Source organism: Indicator indicator, chromosome 5, assembly GCF_027791375.1.
Source record: "Indicator indicator isolate 239-I01 chromosome 5, UM_Iind_1.1, whole genome shotgun sequence".
NCBI lineage: Eukaryota > Metazoa > Chordata > Aves > Piciformes > Indicatoridae > Indicator > Indicator indicator.
In genome coordinates, this window is record NC_072014.1 from 20,918,907 (window position 1) to 20,940,054 (window position 21,148).

The 21,148-nt window shown below is 36.5% G+C and overlaps 1 protein-coding gene across 1 annotated transcript; it reads right to left on the minus strand.

Moving 5' to 3' along the window:
* Window positions 1-231: 231 nt before the first annotated feature.
* HAT1 (histone acetyltransferase 1) lies at window positions 232-20,778 on the minus strand. Its single transcript, XM_054381113.1, has 11 exons — window positions 20,756-20,778; window positions 19,167-19,240; window positions 15,884-15,959; window positions 14,411-14,531; window positions 8,564-8,743; window positions 8,201-8,322; window positions 7,596-7,700; window positions 7,155-7,261; window positions 4,689-4,840; window positions 3,326-3,442; window positions 232-443 (listed from the first exon to the last, which is right to left on the minus strand). Exons 2-11 carry the CDS (start codon window positions 19,225-19,227, stop codon window positions 276-278), a joined length of 1,209 nt encoding a protein of 402 aa, XP_054237088.1. The 5' UTR covers window positions 19,228-19,240; window positions 20,756-20,778; the 3' UTR covers window positions 232-275.
* Between the last annotated feature and the right edge of the window lie 370 nt (window positions 20,779-21,148).

Below are 21,148 nucleotides of genomic sequence, written 5' to 3' on the forward strand. Positions count from 1 at the left end.
TATTTAAGTCTTGAGGAAAAGTGTGAAAACTCAAGCGTGACTGAAGTGATACTATAGGTGAGAATCTACATTGTTTATTTCAGCAATAAGTGCCCCCAAACCTAAAGTATAACATTGAAAAATCTACAACATAAAAATAGGAAATATTCAAAATGCACAGAAACACAAGTCATCTTTAATGTGATTAAAAAGTCACATAAGATTTTTTTTGCAATTAAGGATGTGCTTTACAATACTGTATAGAAATCTGCAGGTTTCCTGTATAGGCAGGATCCTCATGCTTGTGCAAGTCGTTCTAGGACTCTTCGGTATTCTGAAACAAGTTGCTGGAAACTCTCTTCTAACTGCTCGTGTTGCATGTTTAGGTCTATTTGATTCAGCTGATTTGTCAGCTCCTCTGGTCTCAGACACCTTCTCATCTTGGCAAGTTCTCTCTGCTTTTTCTAAGCAATCAAACAAACAGCAGTTTAAACACAATAATCTTCAAGACTATGATATTTAAATTCATTCAACTTCAGTATCTACTTTAAGATGTCCCTAATCCTAGGAAAAAAAAATTAAGTGTTTGATTAGCACCACTTTTCTGCTAAGGTCTCTTACTTTCTATTTTACCAAGGGACTGGTGAAATGAAAAATAGTTTCAAAGTTTTTCCTTAACCAAGACAGGTTAGGTCTAATGGTAATTCTATAACTGAAAATGTATGGCATGAAAAACCAACTGTAGAAAAGTGACCAGGACATTTAATTCTATGCTGATTAATTGCCTGAAAAGCAAGCAAAACAGTGGGATTGATTTCCCCATAACCAATTATCAAAAATTTACTTTAAGCCTCTTGTACACAGAAAACATTTAATGAATTGTTAAATTATTCAAAAGTTACCAGGGATTAGTAGTACCAGCACTGAAATGCACTAAGATTATTTACAAGCATAAACATTTGTACAGCAAGAAGATGAGAAGTTCCCCTTGCTGTGTCACATTTGCAATACTTTTATCAGTTTCTTTAAAACCTCAAAATACTTTTTTATTTCCTTTTCCCACGTATACTTTTATACATCTGATACCTATTTCTGAAGTGCTTATTTCCAGTTACTTTTCCATTCTTTAGTCTTCCCTTGCTTTGTAAAAGCAGAGTATCATTCAACATTTCATTAACAACAACAAAAAAAGCAGCACAGTATGCCTAGGCTTCTTATCAATGAACCATTTGCAGTGCTTATGGAATTGTAGTTTTTTTAAAAACAATTTTCCCTATTGTACCTCTACCATCAGTCTCAAAAAAAAAAAAAAAACCCAAAAAAACCCCAAAAAACACCACCAAACCCGTTCTCTAATATAGCAATTCTTTTCAAAGGAAAATTTGTTCTACATAAACAGCACAGTTCTTCAGAAATCAAGAATCCACAGTGAAAGCAAACTTTCACAAGCTCTTTACTGTTTGAACTACCTTACTGTGATGCCCTGTTCACTAAGATGCATCTTTCAATACTTAGAGGGCAACATAGTTGGCTGTATCAGCCATTCCAATCTTGTAGTGTCAAATATATTAAAATCTCAGTATTTTTAGCAACAGCCTCCTTGCTCATATGAGAGCTTCAAGGGAAATAGTTTATAGGTGTTTTCATCTGAAGCTTCTGCATACAGCTTTATTTCTGCTACTGTTAGCCAAGAAATAGCTACAAGATGAAATAACCATTTTTACTAAATTAAGGTAGTGACAATTAAGAATCATTCTGCATTTGTACATCACTGTTCCAATGAAGCTAATCAAATGCTTTATAAAGAAGATGCTGGCAATATTCCTGATTCTTTATTAGAACATGCTTCTCCTTCCCCCTCCAAATTATTCTAGATATATATTCAAAGTTAGTTTAATTGCAGTTTTGAAAAGTTCTTCAAAACAACACCATGACTAAAATTTACTGGAAATAGTTTAAAACTCATGCACAAGTAAGCTGTTTACTAGGTAGAACCATCATAAACAAATTGGCTGTATTTCAGAATATGAAACTTTGAATTAGGGAAAGGGTGTTGGCTGCTTTAAGGATTCATTTGAATCCTTATGGAAATAATTGAAAAATTAAAAATGTAATATGGTGTATCTACAAATAAAACCATCTATTAATTACTAACACATTTCTTGCATGCAAAGACTGCAGTGGAAGCAACTGCTAGAAGTACTAGAATTGAAGTTGCTTACAGAATTTTGGATTTCTGCCATAATACTTCAGTGCTGAATGAATAAATTGAAACCACTTAACAGTCCTACTAGCTAAAACATCATGGTCTTATTTGTAGTGGACACTGAAATTCAGCAAACAAGACAAGACACTCAGGAAATAATAGAAAGTGTTCTGATTAAGGTACTGCCACTCAGCAAGACTTGGTGTTATTGCCAGATCAAGCAAGTATTTAATACAGTGCTGAGTTCTCATTTCTGTTAACAGGCTGCTTAAGTTCACCATGAGTACCATCAAATTTTTGCTATTTTGGTATAACAGCATAGGTGCTGCTTTAGGAAGACTTGCAAGCTAACCAAGGTACTTCTCATGCTTTGTGAAACTTTTCAAACAGGGTTTTGGTTTGCTTAGTAAATACTCAATTGAAAACAATAGCTAACATGTTAGTTACAGTAATAAACCTACATTTATTTGTGGTCTTTTGACTCTTAATACAAAGACTGATAACCACCAGCAACTAGAATGTTTTATTAAATCTGTATCTCAAAGGGTCAGTTTATGCAACACAAACCAACTATACTGAAGATCCTGAGAAGCATAGCAACTAAGAAAATCACTTTGTTCTAAGTTTAGTACTTGCTTGAAGTTCACTGCTGAAGTTATTTTACATTCCATCCGCATGGAATTCTACGTTGACATGGTTAAATTACTTCTAGCAAGCTGTTTTGTTAAAACCTAGCTAACAAGTAGAACAGGAATCTAAACCATACCTAGTCTACAGTGTAAACTTATTGCAGCATTTCTCTCTCCAAATTTTTGGCTTGTCCAAGGTATTTTTAACTTTTTCAAGAAACAGATATTCCTTTTCCCTTTAAGCTACCTGGACCTAATGCCACTTGTAGCTAGATAACAGTAGTAATTTCCTGCTGGAACTGGGCAGGAAACAGTCAGGAACCAAATAGAAGACTTTCAGTGTTATATGTATGAATGTTCTCTGCATCTATATACATGTCAGTTGAACACAGCATAACTAATATTAGTTAACTGGCAACATAATTGGCATCAACTACATTTATGGAAATTAAAGTAAAATCAAGTATAATTATCCTTGCAAAGTGTTAAATGATACTTAAGTCATAGACACCTTATAGGGGCCAATCAGTCTTCTTTTAACGTCCAACCGATAGCTTCTGGATTGTTCTGCATCACCCATATCTGTTGCACGCAATCGGAGAATTTCATAAACTCGTCTTGTGTGTTGCTAATGAACAGAAAGGATAAAAACCATGTCTGAATAAAGAGGTCACTCAATAGAACTCAAAGTGCAGGAATACTGAAATACTGTAGTATTTCAGCTTGCTGAAAGACAGCCAGAGGCATGGGGAAATCCTTTGCCAAACCTATCCTCCCATCAGATAGGTTAAATGAAGCTGTCGTTCAAAACCATTTTATTCCATGCAGCCAGCTTCTGATGTCTCAGTGTTGTGCTAGCTGTAGATGTGCTTCAAGGACAGTCCGGAAGCCAGAATGCAAAAGTACTTCCAAGAATTGAAGGATTTTAACTAGTGACATGAAGCAATATTTTCTAAACATTATCTGCTTTGCTAATTTTAACATACATACACTTACGGCCTTTCACAAGCACCCCCACCCCCCACCCGCCAAGTTCTAGATAGGAGAATGAAACATCAATATTTGAAGTTTTCTGTTTAGTAGGGAAGGGAACGAAAGAATTAGTAAATGGGAAAACTGAACTTCTTTCGGAACCAGGATCAGCTAATGTCACACCTGGGAAGCAGAAAATAAATCATGTTGCTATTATATTACTATTAACTGCATCTGTATGAAAACTGAATTTAAGGCCAAGCATTCTTTTGCTGAGCAACAGAACAAAAATAAGACTGATTGCTGCACTAGGACATATTTAGATACTGTTAAAACCTAAACATTCGTATTTATCCCTTCAGTTTTAAGATAATGGACACTGGAGGCTTAAGAGGTAGTTTCCTTACTCTTAACTATATAGCTATACCATTTTGTGAACACATTTGAATATGGCTTCACACCTCCCATCCCTTGAGTTTCAGAGCTTTCATTAAATCGCATTCAAATAAATTTAATAAGGCAACTCTGCCTTTTCACTACTCACTAATCACTGAGATTTCCAGCAAATTGAATTGTTCAGTTTAACTGTTCAGTTCACAAAGTGTTCAGACTGTCCTTGTAGCAGTTGCCTGCTACTTCAGTGTTCCGCATTTCCAAAATAACTTGTTATTTGTATATTCTCAAAAGAAATGGAAACCCTGTCAAATTCTATCAGCAGCATTAGTACGTTAAAGGCATTTATCTAAACCCATGAGCTACGTATCTGTCTTCCAGAGACATCCTAAAAACGTGTTGAAATAAGCCAAGAGTGTGTAAATTCCAAGTCTCCACCTCTATGTTTAAATTGTTATTCTAGTAGTTTGATAAGAATATGGTCAACTACAACTGCTCCAATTTAATACCTTATTTATTTTCAGTTTTTGTTGAGCTTCCATCACCATTTCTTGACTGAAGCCTTGCATTAACTTTCCTGGGGAAAAGCAGAGCAAATCTTGACAGAGCTTTACAAGAACAAAGTCTCTTAGCTTCACATAGTTTTCAGATGGATCTTCAGCTAGAATGAAATGGGAAAAAAAAAAAAAAAAGCATGTAGTTAATTTAGCAGTATTTCCTTCCTCATCTCTGGTATGTAACTACAAAGAACTGTGAAAAACAAAAGCAGATACAGTATATGAACAACTGTACTTCATTTTAACGACTGCTGCCAAAGTTTTAGATGTTTGACAGTAGGTACTAGAGAGCCTGCAGAAAGAAAAATATCTAATATTTTGTGTATTAGATGCGCATTTAAGAAACTGACAATACACATTTTTATTCCAATTTAACTCCTTGGGAAAAGAAAATTACTCTCATGTATGAACCCTTTTGTTCTATGTTCCATCTATTCTGACAAAGTGGTAGAATTACTAGAACTACTAGAACAAACTAATTATGTTGAGGAAGACTGGTGAGACTTTTGTACTGTATGCAGCTCATCTAGCTGAAGACATGTACTTTGTTAGCAAAGAAGATAGGGAAAGGTACAAGAACCTAAAAGGGCATGCTCATGAAAAATTAAAAGGCTGGAAGCACCTAAACCAAAGCTGATCACAATTTCATGTTGCTTCCATTTAGCTTAAAATGGTAGCCTAGCTATCCAAACTGTGGCTTTAGAAGAAAACACCAAAGTTGAGAACTAGCTTTGGGTAATACCTACATGGTCTATATGCAACTTGTTCCTGTTTATGAACTATGCAGAAGGAAAATACTTAAAGCTGTGAATGTAATTTACTACTTCCTTATTTGTTTAGACAAAGCTTACTACAACTAAGTAACAGGGTCATGCTCCCTGCCAACACTCATTTTTCCATGGAGTAGCATTGTGGAATTTATTGCTAGACATCTTATATTCCAGCTGTGTTTTTCTTTAGTTTTAACCACTGAAAATAGTTGAAATTTGCAGTTTAAGGATGATCAAAAGCTAGTAAGTTACCAAGAAGAAAGACTGGGATACAAGTTTTTGCTGTGTTATGTGCAGTGCTGAATAACTGGCAATTTTTTGGGGGAGGGGAGTGCCGGGGGGGGGATAGAGAACACTTATGATTGTATTAGTTAAAACATTTTGTGCATGAGAGGCCTGATCTCCTATGGCAAGTCTTATAGCATTTATTCCACAGAAACTGTATTAAAGTTAACTGATTCCAGTCCTTTTCACTCAGGCTAGTTAAAAGAAAGATGAGACAGTTTCTGTACAGCAAGCATTATCTAAGTATTTTGGCCTATTTAGATTATCCAGCCTGATCTTCCCCTCAAAAATGACAACAAGTAATTTTGTTAAAGCCTTAAGTTCCACAACTTGAGGGCAATGGAGAATATTGCAAGCTTCCTCCTACTTCACTCCATAAAGGAACGAAAACCTCTTTTTTGTGCACATTTACCGTTTGCTGCAGCCCTACATTAAGGCACTGAGCCATGCATACTTCATATGATTTATGAATTATCATGTTAATACTTTATTTATCCTCATCTATTAAAACATAAATACACGATGCACATGATCTGCTGTTGCACAAATGAAGTTGTACTTATTTAGGTTCCTATGAATTGGATTAAAATTACGAGGTGGATTATTTCCTTAGAATACATTGCTGCAGGATAATCCTATTGTATTTTTATCAGAATGAGAGAGTTGCTTCTAACTAAGATGAGGTCTGAGACAGCACCAGAACTGAATGCTCAGGTCACATGTTAGGACTGGATTTCTTCCTACACTGGACTTGAAGCCATGGGAGAGATACTATGTCTGTAGCAATTTATTAATGTATTTTTATACCTTTTTTTCCTTCTGCCTTTTCCTCAATTACTTTTTATTTTTAGGTATTTGTGCATACACTCCTAATATCATGGGTGTCTTCAGCCAGCAATACATTCTCCTGCAGCACAAATTCTCTACAGTGTTTACTGGCTAAAATTTTGGCTTGCATGTGAATATTAACGTGCTGGTTTACTTTGGTGTGTTTCTACCCTCCTCCCCCCCTTAGTTTTGAGTCTTGGCTAATAGGAATAAGTTGAACAAGGAATCTGACAAAGCTTGATCTCTTGGCAAACTTGGCTGTGTATCTCACAATAAAATGGCTAATTAGCTGGTAATCCGTTCATACGAGGGACTGAATTTTCCTGGTGTGCTGTTCTGTTAAGGATTTAAGGAGCTACATTATATACAGTTCTTCTGTAAACCAGGATACTATTAATCCTGAACTGAAGCTAAATCTTCAAAAGGCCATTTAATTGTGACAAATGAACATGAAAGTTAGTTCACAGGCTAACAACCTGTGAACTCTACCAGTTGCTTGTTAAAGTAAGTGAACCAAGTTAAAAATTTAACAAACCTGTTATATCAAGTACTGTAGGAGAAGACATATAGTATCTATGAACTGTTTCAAGCAGCTGAGCACCATGGCCTTCTCCTTGGAATGGTGGTAAGATCAGCATCTGACTACAGACAAAGGAATGTATTTTCAGCTCAAATGCACGCATTTGCAAACATTATGGTATTAAAACCAAAATGGTATTTCATTTTAAATTGAAGTACACGTAGCAATCACGTTAAAAATATAATATTTAACAGCCTTAAAATTGCTAAATATTCCAAACTTGTTTTGAGATTCCCTCTGCTTCAAGAAGGGAACAATGAAATGAATCAGTGCATAGCCAGCTAATAATGGGGATTTTTTTTAAACAAACCAACACCATTGTAAACAAGTATTGGGAACTTCAGCAGTTCCCTCTTCTGAAATAAAAGGCAAGGCACGAGTTACGCCGCCAATTACCTTACACGTGGCCGGGTTTTGTCTGGGTACACATAGTAATTATAGACTGTCATGTAGCCTACGGTCGCAAAGAGCGTAGCTCCATCCTTATTATACTTCTCAAATCTGCAGATAAAACAGAAAGCCAAGCAGGTCAATTACAGTCGCGCTCCCATGCAGTGTCCATTTTCTTTTCCATTCTCCATCTGAATTTTCAGTGTCAGCAAGCTACTCTGTGAGGGCCCAATGGGTACACCTGCTATGTTCTGAATGTACAATTCACTTAATTGGTGTGCAGCAACTTGGATAAATCAGGCCTCTTTACAGCACTTCAGTGCACTTGCCTATTATAAAGATGAATAGGTGGCAAGTAAAAGAAAACACAGGCAAAGCTCATTTTACTGTTTAAGCCTACATTCAGGACTCTAACGGACAACAGCATTTAATTCAGCTCTATTCTCAAGCTTTCCCAAAGCATAATGGAGGAAAACTCAAGCCTCATAAACAATGGTTTTTCTTTCCTGGGAAAAATATCATTATACTTCTCCAATAATTGGCCAGCCACAATTAAAATGCAGGCTTTGTGGAGGTAATAAGGTCCACTGTTGCTTTAGAACTGTACTTACACTAGAAAGTAGTTCCATCTTTCATCATCTACATCAATAAAGCTAGCAGTTTCAATAAACCACATCAAGAACGTCTGAAGCCTTTCATGATATTCTCGAAAGCCTGGACATGTCATGTCAGCCTAGGGAAAAAGCCAGAAGAAGTCAGGTGAAACTTACCCAGATGCAAGCAGAAAATAAAGTATGCAAAACCCAATTAAATTCTCCAATATAAAAAAGAATGTTTATAATTAATGTTTATAATTAATAAACAGATAAAGTGATAGAATTTACATATATTATAGTTGGAACATCCCTGAAAGCATATCATTGCAAAATGAAATGTAGTTGCTCAAAAGCAGCAGTTTAACTGATTTTTCATACCTTGTAGATCTGATATATTATATCTTCACCAGCTTCCTCATTATGGACAGAGTATGTGTGTAGCAGCATCCCAAAGGGCTTGAAGTTGACCTCCTTCTCCAACAGAGACACAAAATCATCTGTGTTTGTGCAAAAACCAGGAGGAATGATTTCTCTAATTTTACTTTCAATGTCATCTGCCTGGGGATTACAAAAAGGGGCAAGATAAGGTAAAGAATAGAAAAATACAGTATTGATGTCACTATTCTGCTATAAGAAATGAATAAGAGAGATGCTATGGCCTAACAGTAATAAAAGCAAGTATTAATGTTGTTCAGTAGTGACCTTCCAGCACCTAAAGGAGTTGTACTGATGAGATCCAGAAAAGCCACAATCCAGCCACTGTAGGCATCAAAAATCTTGCAGTGTAAGTTCATGAGCACTTTCATGTTTAGAGATTATTATGCTTGTTCAAGTAAAATTGAAGTTAACACTTTCTAGCCAGCAGTTCTCCAAGACTATGCTACATAGCCTTGTGGAACTCAGGCTCTCCATCAATCAGCCTGCAAGAGGTATTAAGTGGTGCAGAACTACATGGAAGAAAAGGGACAAAGATCAAAAATGGTAGTTCCCAGAAGTTACAGAAAACCGACAGCTAGCACACTCTTGCATTCTTATGTCTCCCAGCTTCAAATACCTGCCTATGAGATTAACTGCAAAACACATTACATACTAAGAGGACAACATTCTGCATTCTAATCAAAGAATGTTTTGAAAACTAAGATTGACGACAAATAGTAAAAATAACAAGAATACTGTCAGCAAATCAGACCTGTAGTTTAACATACAGGGGAAGATTAAATATAGACATTAAAATTACTCTTTTTATATAACCAAAGTGAAAGTTAGAGACTATCAGCTGAGCAGACTTCATAATCCTTTTCAGACCCCAAAAAGACCACTTGATTGAATACATTTACTACTTCTTTTTAACCATGAATATTTGATGAAGTTTCACAATAACGTATTACTGCTTCTCACCAGGCAATAAAACTTAATGAATTGGTCTCAACTTAACAAAACCGTATTCCTCAATACAACCCCTAAAAGCCTGACATTACATTCAACAAAATGAGCTTACATTCAATTCAAACTTTCCTCTGGACAATGAATCCAGGTTTTTACTTAATGGAGTTTGCCGTGAGTTCAGCTGTAATGTTTGTATTGTATCTATTTCCACAAGGACTGACACAAGAACACTTTGTGTTAACTTACTAAGCAGCTCTTTCACACCGTTTACATGCATGATGGGTATTAGTTCAAAACCAAGACCCTTGCTACTTAGCATTCAAAACAGGGAAATTAAGATGCTTAGAACAAAATACACTACAAAAGGCTAATACAACATGCTACTAATTCCTGTCCTTTCAACCATGGTTCTTTAAGTAGAAGCAATGCACCTGCAAATGAATAGCACTTTATCATTCAGTTACATTTTTAGTGTAGAAAAAGATGGATGTAGTTTAGTACAAACAAGTTTTATTCTTAATGGTTTGGTACTACCAACATTTATACTTATATTTGTAGAGAGAGCTATTAGGCAGTTAAAATATAGCTCTATAAATACTTGGTGTAGGAATCCAGTTAAAATGTGTACTATCTTCAGAGCCATTTCATTCTCAAAACAAAGGACATGCATTTATTTGAACCTTTGCTATTCTTAAAGCAGTAAATAGTTAATTATTTTCTTTACACTTACTGATTTAACTACGTTACCCAAAATCAGCCATTTTTGTCAGAATCGATGAATTACATAAAGGAAAAATTTTTCTGCAGAGCACATTTTGGAAATGCCGTTATCTTTTTAACTGTGCAAGTGCATTGGTTATACAGATCTTCAATCTGCACTGCTGACAAAGCTGTAAGAAACTGCAGCTATGAATCTGTAGTGACTTTTGTTTCATGTATCTGAAAAAGGCATGTATAATAATCTAGAATTAAAACTATACTTCCAAACATCAGCTCAATAATTCAATGTGGAGATCTCTGAAAAGGATAAATATGCTGTATGAAGTATTCTATAAGTAGCATTTAAGTAATTTTGCTCCCCCTACATTTGTAAGTTTCTTCTTTAGTAGCAAGACGAGAAGCTTCCACCTGTCCAGAGTATGTAAGATAATGCATCTATCACAGGCTGCCACCACAGAAAAATGTTTTCCATAAAATTAAAATAATTAAATCATCAGAACAAAGGCTTAGCAGATAAAGCAGCAGATAATCTTCATAGTTCCATGTGACAACATATTTTCACCTACTGCCTCCTAAAATGTCTCTCCCCATGAAACTGGGCTTCATATTAAGAAAACCAAAACAACACACACTGTATTCTTCAGTTACTTTTAAGGATAACAAGATCACCCTTTATAACAGGAAATCTCAGAATCCTCAAAGCGGTGGCATAAGTTTAACTGATGCAATTTTCCATAAGCCCTGGACTCTTGAAATGTCAACACAAAAAAATACAGGTATTAATGAAACAAAGCAGTTTGTGATGGAAACATCCATTACTTGGTAGGCATTTTCCAAACACTTCTCTCTGGATGCTCATAACCCCATAGTTTTTGCTTACTGCCTTTCCCTTGTGTATTTGTTAATATTCAAGGAGGTTTGTTTCTTTTATCAGAGCAAGGAGCTGAAATCTTACAGACTGACACAAATGCACATAACATCCTAGTTTGTGTTCAAAAAACCCAGTACAGTTGGCTACTACAACAGTGTTAACCTCAGACAAAGGCACTTAAAAATCAAGCACAAAAAATTCCAGGCAAAAAATCAGCCAAGAGTTGTTGAGCTTATAGTTCATGGAAATTCTGCCTGTGATGTATAACTTTCATAAACAGAATCATGTGAGAAATTTAGCATAGGCTTGTAACTGAACTTTACGTGTAGTAGGACTACTTCAGTGGGCAGTCATTGTACATCGCATTTGACTCTGAATAACTTCAATATAGATTATTCTTGTAGAAAACGGTTATGACATTTAAATAACATGTACATGCTGTATCAAAGAGACTTGAAAAGATTACAGAAACATTTGAAAGCTGAATTTCTCTAACAAGTGTATGTATTCATTCCAGTGTATGGAGCAATGGAGTGATCAGTAATATTAAAGAAAGGATGCCCAACACTAAAATAAAATGTTTATGTTAACTTTTGTAAAGCAGATGCATTAGACCAGCTGCAAAGCACAAAACCCATACATTTACGTAAAGGCTGTTTCAGAGGATATTGAAATACTTTCCTGTTCCCAATCATAAAATGTATGATGAAAAGGAACATTCTTGAACAGCTGCAAATCTCAAAGCAGCAAGCAATTCAGAGGTCAATGCTATTAATATTTATACTAGAAGAAAGCAGTCTCTTCAGATATTTGAAAGAAGCAACTCCACCCAGGGGATAAATTCTGCCTATTTTCATTTTGAAGTGCTGACTTCTACCCAAAACATTATCATACTTTGCTGAGCCTTCACCGTTAACATGGTTTAGGTCCACCTTTAGGGAGATAGTCAGATGCATAAATATGATTGGAGTTCTGGCTCTGGAAATGTCAGGATTATCTTTTACTTCATGTTTGAAAGTATATCAACAAAGAGAAAATAGAATAGTGGTATTGGCATGAATATTTCAGTCATGCCATAGTGGAGACTGTAGCAGCTATTTTAGCAATAATGGATCCAAACTTAATATTACAGAATAAACCCACCTGCTGTTGAATGGGCTTGTGTTGGTATTTAGATAAAAAACCCTAAGCTTTGAATAACTTTGCAGAGCATTCAAACTAACCTGCACTTGTAACCAGTTATGTTAAAGGCAGAAACTGCTGTACTTTCCTAAACACTATGTATTCACAGCAAAGATTACCTGTCATGTATGTCAGACAGATCACATATTAGTATGATTGTCCCGAATGAGCTAAGATCAGCAACCCAACAGTTAACTTAGAAGAGCAAATGTTAACATGCATTTAAAGTAACACCCTGCTGTAATGACAGCTTGTTTGAATCTCTGTAAATGCAATCGTATCCTAAGGTGGTTAAACTAATGGCAAATACAAAGGCAGAACAAGATTGATGACAACTGTTTTTCTGCATAGGTTTAGAACTAGCCAAATAAGCAGTGTATTTGGACATAATGTTAATAACACCATGGGAAGCACAGGGTAAGTCACCACATCCTTCTGATTCAAAGCCTGTAAATACTATGGAAAGTGAACAAGAAGCCTTGCTCAAAAAGATTCTTTTTGTCCCCATTCAATCCCTTAAGCATTTTGAGGAATAATTCAGCATAGGAAACAGGGCTCAAAAGAACCAAGGATTCTGAGCAATTAAAAAAGTTGCGGAGTATGGTTAGGGCAAGATGGATCTTGTTTACTTTGCTTATACCACCAGAAAAGTAGAGTAGCTTTGCCATTTGTACAGAAAGTAGACTGTGAGTAAAGAAGTGCTATGGCGCCAGTTCCTGCTGTTACATGATTTTGAAATTATATTGGTGAAAGGTTGGACTATTTGATTTTAATATGATTACTACTCTGCAATAGACTTTCCTTTATCCTAAATTCTAAAAACCTGAAGATCGAAAAGTATGACCTTTCAACTAAGGTATGTTACCCCTAGCTTCAAAAGTATTTCAGACATGTCCAGACTTAGCCTGTTGAACTAAGTATATTCCAATAAAACTTCAGAACAAGGAAGGGTAAATCTTTAAAATTCATTTAACAAAGTCATCCCAATGTTTTTTGCTCTACAATAGGCCTTTCCATGAGAAAATTTCATTAAACTCCAATAAACTAGGAGCTTGAAATACAACTTGAAGTCAAAGATATTTACTTTTTTCTAAGAAAAAAAAAAATTAGGCATATAATTTGAAGTCAGTACAAGTATATAATTTCATACTATATACATTAATAACCACATGAACAGCTCTTTTGAAAAGATCAACTCAATTTTTTTCTTCCTTATAACCATGTAAAATTCAGATTATGTTAATTTTTTAATTCATCAGCAACCACTCAGAAACAAGAGTTTTTCTTCAGAACTGTACAGGTACTTATACAAATATTTAAGTTAAAGGCTTTAAGAAGGTATTTTATTCCTAAGTTCTGTGCATCTTCAGTTGGCAGAAAGACTGATTATTTTAGCTTTTATAAAGTTCTCAAAAACATTCTGAAAGCATATAGGCAGAAGGACAAAAACACCAAAAAAACTCAAACAACAAACAAAAACCACTCAACAACCAAAAACAGTGATCAAAAAACCTCTCCTACAAATAAATATTCTGTAAGATTGAAACACCTGTAGGCAATCCTGTAACAAAACATCCTGTATTACTGTATACATGCGATGTAAAGTACACATAACCAGCCTTGCTGTCTGCATTTGCCATTTAAAGAGGTGCAGTCAGGTATCCTGCCTCATGAAGTTTTTACAGAAATCTCCTTTTCCTTCTTACTGAACTTGCTTCAGTGCAAAAAATCCCAGTGCTCGTCCTCCTCCTAGAGACACTTGACATAAAAATGCAGACTTTCTAATCTGTGGGTTTTGTGAAACTGGCTTTGGTATTAGCACTTCAAAATTGTGTCAATGGTACAGTCAGACATGATGGTACTGTAGTCAAAGAAGGAACAATGGGGAAAGCTTATAGATGAAGGTCAAAGCTTTTTTTTCAGCTTAGTAATGAATGAAGCCTTGTTTGTTTGCTTTTAAACATACATCACGTTTAGGTGGGCAATTACTAAACCTAGAATTCTTGTCCACATGCCAACCAAACCTTTTTCAAAATATTTCAAGTACAGTATGGTTCTGTCTTTACCTCCACACAGTCAAACTTTTCATTTACTTTAGATGCATATTCGATGCGGAAGAGCGTTGACAGGTTACCAGCGATGTAGTACAAGAGGATCTTCAGTCCCTTGTAGCCAAAAGCAACTTCACTAAGGAAGGAGAAAAGATCAATCACAAACTCTATGCACAGCAAAGCATTCACACTATAGAGCTGTCATTTAATACACTTTTAAATTCTCATCATCTTTTCCAGTGAGGTATAAACAGCTTCCTAACAGGAAAAGGAAATCAAACTGAATGCATGCTATCTAGGCAGAGATAATGCCTTACACTATTTCCACCAGTTACTTTGCTCCTCTAGTGGAGAAATAGGACATCTTCCTGAACTCAGTAAGGCAGTGAACCTGCCCTTACTATGACAGCTCAAGAAATAGACGTTGAAATAGCTGACAGCACATTAATGTTTTTCAATGTATTTAGATAGTTAATGCTTATATTAATTGATCATTAACATTTATTAAAAATTACTTTGCAGTGTAGCATACTTTGGAATATGGTACTGTAATTGACACTGTATAAACCACAGATCAATAACCAGTCATAACAGTTGTGTTTTAGGTGGACCATTTCTATATAGTTATCCAATCTAACCAGAACCAAGTAAATTAAAAAAAAAAAAACCAAACCAAAAAACAAACCAAACAAAAAAAAAAAAACAACAGAAGCTGTATTTACACTTTGGAAACATGAGTTGCCTAAAGATATACACTATATTCTTGTAAATTATAGAGAATTTTGTCTCAGGTAGAAAAACTGAGCTGCAGACAACAGTAATGAGCACAAGTAGGTTCCTTTTTTCAATAATTTTATTTGTATTTTTCTTTTATGGTAGCTAAATTCCCTGCAGTATTAATGAAAATCAGCATACTTGGGAAAAAAAAAAAAAAAAAAAAGAAGCAATGCTCTTCTATAGTTTCTGTGTCCTCTCCACATCTAACTGGTTACAAGTGTACATTAGAGAACATAAACACCTAAAAATCAATACCATTAACATTCAACAATCTAGAAGAGCCAACAAAACAAGTTTAAGTTAATGCTTGAGTTTTTCCACTAAAAATTCCATGTGATAGTAAAAATAAACGTATATACTCTTGCTAGATTTTTTTGGATACACATTACTGTGACAGTTATCAGCAAGAATTAACAATTCTTTCTTATTCTTAGAAAAATGCCACAAACAATACTCACTTGACTAATTCTGACTGCAAAATCAGGTATTTCATTCTTCAATATACATGTAAAAGTAGCATATAAAAGGACTACAGGTTCAAACTCTACAAGCTAGGCAGTAAGGCCGTTGTTTAAGAATACAGTCATAAAACAGAAGTACTGCTGTGTCATTTAAAATAGCTTGGTATAGCAGAATTTTCTGTTTTCCAATAATTTGGAAGCAACTCTCCCCTTCCATAACTATTAACTTAATACAGATACTTCAACTTACTCATCCCCAAACACCTGATGGCTATATTCTGGATTAAATGTTGTGTTCTCATCCTCCAAATCCTCAGGAAAGCGAACTGAGAAGGGAAAAAAAAAAAAAAAGCAAACCCACAACCAAGTCATTTGTTTGTTTATTTATCCACAGATGACCTGTTAAACGTTCATGCATTCTTCCACCATAGAGTCAGACAACTTCATTATGAACCCATCTACATTAGGCTGGCATATAAATGAAATAAAGACATCTTGTGCAATTTAGATACATGTTATTTGATCTGAGGAGATCAAATCATTAAGCAGAATAAAGCTGAGACACTGACACACACACACACATATATGAAATGCATATATGTATGTATCTCCTGAGTGTTACTGCCTTTAACTTTATCTTGAACACTGAAGACATAGCCCAGCTGGATATTCCTCCGGTAAGCCAGATTGATCACACAATCAATGTTGCCTTCCCATTTTGCCATTCTTCTCTTACACAGAGGTGAGAACACTTCACTGTAGGGGGGTTTCATGAAATGATGAATGGAAACAAATGTTTATGTGCATTTATGTTCATGTAAAAGTTTTTGAGAATCAGCATGAATACATACAAAACAACTGTGTCAATACTAGACTGGTACTCGTACCAATATTACCAAAATAATTAGTGATCTTTTTTTCCTGACTCTTTACTTATCCTCAAAGCCTAATATTAAACAAGGTCTTTTCTATTAATGTAAAAATATTCCCTATAATGGCATCTACTGGCATTCAGTCAAGCATTTTACAGCAGTTGCTTCCCAGCAATTGCAACAGGATTTCTTCCATCATAAAATAGATGATGTATTAGTGGATGAGAATTGGAGATTAAAGTAGGATTTTCTAGGAAAAATTTCTGAAGACTGAGAGACCTAATTCCCAAACATCCTCTGTGTATTGGCAGTTTTAAAACATTATCTACAATTGGAAGGGATATAACTCTTAATCTAAGCATTAAAATGATAGTTTGGCTACATTAACAAAGCACAAGTATCTCAAGACAACAGTTTAACAACAGTTAACATTGCATTAGCATGATCATGAAGCATTACAGAGGTTAATATTTTTTAAAGCATGTAGGATATTGAACTACAGCTTCATTGCTGCTTTAGTCCAGTAAAACTAGAGATAAAGAGAAGGGTTTTCTGATAATATTAGGCAGGAATTCAAATATGAAAATGTCAATGAGGAGTGTCCCATGACAAGATAAAAGTCTATCCCTCTCCAAAGCAAAAGAGAAGGACTGTTCCTGTCCTCTCAGGTTTGATTCAGAGATCATGAGATTCAAGACAGTGGCAGTGTTAAAAAACCCCACCCAACCACAAGAGAAAAAAACAACAAAAAACAAAAACCAAAGAGTAATTCTGAACTGACACCATGGAAGAAATTAGGACTCTGGAGAAGAGGACCATGTATGACTGCTTTTCAGATGCATGTGGAAAAGTACATGCCTTTTAAAAAAATGCTACAGCTCTGTAGCTTCTCATCTTTTAACATAATTTGTGGAACATCTACACTCTGAATGAATGGAAGTTAAAAGTTCTAGCTGTGATGGGCAATGGGTACCTTAATTAAAAATCCTCTAGTCTAGCAGACTCCCTGAAACCTGATGTAGTAGCTCCTCAGCTTTCTTGATAAAATTCACTCAGATGTCATTATCTCTCATTCTTTCCTATGGTTTCAGAAAGTTGGAAGACTGGTCATAAAATCCTTATTTGAAATAATGTTTAACAGGAAAAGAAAGACTTCACAATTATAGTGGCTTACAAAATGAAGAGATAATGGTTATAATGGCATTTTGGCTCACAAGCCAAAGGTGATTGTGTATTAAAATTGCTACTGAACTATATGGAACAGATTGCAAGTAGCAGTTCTGAAGAGGGCTTAACATGTCCATTACTTTCGTGCTTTCTTAATAAATTACGGTATTTATAGTGTTCAAGGGAACAAATTACTGAAGAGCTGAAAGGATTACTCCTCCATGTAAATTGGACATATAAACAAGTCTATCAAGTTCTGTCTGCATTCTGAGTATTCTTATAAGAAAATTATCTGTGTATCGGTGTGAGCTGAAATTCCCCCCCCCACCGACAATAACCAGGCTAGCTCAGTCTGGAAGCAAATGAAAAGCTGTATTTACAAGCAGATGAAATGCAATGAATATGTACAAATATACAAAATTCACAACATTTACAAATATATACAATCAACAGAAAAACACAACCAATCTCCCTTTGCTTCCCCCCAAGGGGACCCTCCCAAAGGGGGCCTCCCTCTCCCAGGAGCTTCCCCCCCCAACCCCCCTGGACAGAGAAGCAGAGCTTAGTTAGAGCAGAAAGTTGTTAACTTAGCTGCCAAGGTCAGTACGTGTTATCTTCAGCCAGAAGAGAAGAAGAAACAGCAGCCAGACAGCCCAGCAACTGCCCCCACTGCCGAACACAGAATGTGCAGAGTGCCTACTTTGTTTTGGGTAATAGTTCTTAAACATTTCTATCTATCCAATGGAAGTGTTTAGAACAATCGTTATTTTGCTTTCTTACACCCAATAGTGACTTATTTACATTCTTTCACTTTCTCTGTTTTGAACTTTGCAAGGAAAAATTAAAAAGACAGTTTCAAACCATCACAATCTGTAAGGAGCAACACATAGTTTTTGAAAGACAGACATATTTTCTACTTAGATTTGAAACAATTTTTATTAAGAATGTCTGTGTGATACAGATCTTGGGGAGTTTGCAAGAGGGTAATAAAAATACCGATTCAACACCACTTTCCAATCTTTCTTGCCTGCCTCACCCCTCAGAAAAAAAAGAAAAAAAAAGAGGAAAGGAAAGATGTTAAAAATATGTATCATTAGATATTTATAATACTAAGCAAATTAGTTCTGTTGTTGTGGTCACAATGAAGAAGACACATACTTGGGACTGCACCATAGCATAAGGATTAAAGAAGAAAACAGGAACTAAAAGAACATAACAAATACTTAAAGAAAATAAGGTATAATTCCAATGCACTCTAGTAACATGCTAATAAATTGCTGATGACATTATTACATAGACAAGATTGAGTTTTTTCAGCTGTACTTTAACTGTAGTAGCATTAGCAATATTAGACTACGTGTTCCTATTGTGCTTGTGTTATTTTTCTTAAAAGTACACATTAAAACCTGGGTGAATTTAAGTTTAAGGACGTTTCCTAAGAAGGCACTAAAATATTCCAACATCAAGCATACAGTATTTAAAAAGTTACATTACCTAGTTTCAGATTAATTGCTTCATTTGTACTACATTTGTATTCGGCCAGCTTCTTCTCCATAGCAGTTAGTCCTGAAGAAAAAGATGTTTTTAAAAAAATAGTTAAGAGGTGTACAGTCTATCCGTTGCCATTATTCATGTTTAGAAAAATCAGAAAAGTCACAACACAAATTCTACTGAAGAAGCAGGTTAAACTTGCTACAGTATGCTACAATGTGTAAAAGGAATACAGAAATTTATCTCAATCACTGTTCTGGAACTAGAAAATAGGTGGTAAGTATCTCTTCTTTCTAGATTCTGAGAATGAAGAGTATTACAATAATGCAAATCATTACCAATATTTATTTAAAAGCTGTAAGTAAAAACTAAGAATTCAGTCTAACAGATGTTTCTTTTAAAGAACATGTCAAGTAAAATGTTTCAAGTGTTTGCATTAAGTAATTTCATAAACAGGTGTTCATGAATTACAGTGGCATATATACCATCAGCAATTATCTAGTTACTACTTCTGCTGCAGAGTGGACGCGGAAGGAAGGAAATAACAAGCAAATTGTATCTAGTTGTTTCTCAAAGTTAAATCCAGAAGACATTTCTTTTATCACGGAATTTTTCAAATGTTTATAAATCCAGATCCCCCTTCATTCCAAAAGCCTCATCATAAAGTTCTTTATCTTCAGATATTAATCTTAAGCCAAAACATGTTTGGGTTTTTGATTCCCTCCCCAACCCTCTAAACTAGTGAACTCGTGGACATGTAGGTATACTCCGACTTACCCCTAGAAAGCGAGGGGCCCGTGAACCAGAGGAAGCCTCCCTGCCTGCCCGCCCAGCAACAGCATGCCACCAACAGGGGTCTTAAAGTTAGCCGCTCTCCACCCAGACACCTGATTCCCCGACCCTCCGAGCTCACCATATAGTTAACCCTCACCGGCATCCTCATCCGCTGGTCCCGCCATGGCCGCCCCGAGCTCACGCTCCCTTTCCTTGCCCCACTTCCCGGCCACAGCGTTTCCACGCAGGGGCAGCAACGGGGCCCCGCCAGCGCCCGCGAGAGCCTGGCAGAAGGGAGAAGAGTCGACCGTCCCCGGGGCCCTGTTCTCCCTCACGGAGAAGCGCCAGCAGCGCCCAGTACCGTTTCTCCAAGCAAGCAAGCCGACGTCCCCCTCCACCCTCACAATGGCAGGGCAGGCCCTGTCAGCTCTCGGGGCGGAGGAAAACAGTACCGGGTAGAGCAGGACCGGGAACTTACCTGCCATTTCCGAAGAGCGGCGATAGCGGCGGTCACGGCGGCCGAGTCACCCGGGCAGAACGAATCAACCCGCGCGCCCACTCACCGGAAATGAGCATACATACACACACTTCCGCTTCCGCCCGCCGGAACCCAGGAGCCAATAGTTACACTATGCGGCACGAGTGACCCATGGACATGCCCAGTGCTGCCCAGAGACGGCCTTTCAGCCGAGCATCCGTGCGGTTGTTCGTTTGCCTAGCCCCGCCCCGGGAGCCCGGGCTGATTCGGCCTGGCCGGTGCACATGCGCAGTGCCCCCTGTCTCAGCCTCGTAGCTCTCCGCGCGGCGACGGGCGGTGGTTGCGGCGGGTTGGTCGATTCCGCACTGCTACTTCTGTTTCAGCTGCAGGAGTGCCCATCGAGCGCTGAGCTTTTGGACACGGGCGTTTCTACCGGGCCTCAAACCGTGGGCTAACTCGAATTTTACCTTGTATGAAGAGGCATAAAATATGTCTGCCCTTCCAGCTTTGGAGAAGGCAGAGCGATCTCTTTTGCTTTCACTTTCTTCTCATACAGACCTTATGGCTCAATACCACTATTACACTGAGAAAAACCAGGAAGTTTCGTAGCAAAATTATTTCTGCTGTCAGACGGCGCATAGGCACATATGTATGTGAACTTAAGGAAGTTTTTCTTGACCCAAGATAAGTATCTCTTTGTAGAGAAAACAGCTGTTTAAAATGTAGAGATGTA

What these genes read in the sequence shown, in the direction of transcription:
- HAT1 (XM_054381113.1), bottom strand. Translation starts at nt 19,227, where the DNA reads ATGGAGAAGAAGCTGGCCGAATACAAATGTAGTACAAATGAAGCAATT. An exon ending in AAAAGTTTGACTGTGTGGAG is followed by an intron (nt 8,744 to 14,410) that starts GTAAAGACAGAA and finishes TGTAATCCCCAG; the next exon opens with GCAGATGACATTGAAAGTAA. An exon ending in AAAACCCGGCCACGTGTAAG is followed by an intron (nt 7,262 to 7,595) that starts GTAATTGGCGGC and finishes CTTTGTCTGTAG; the next exon opens with TCAGATGCTGATCTTACCAC.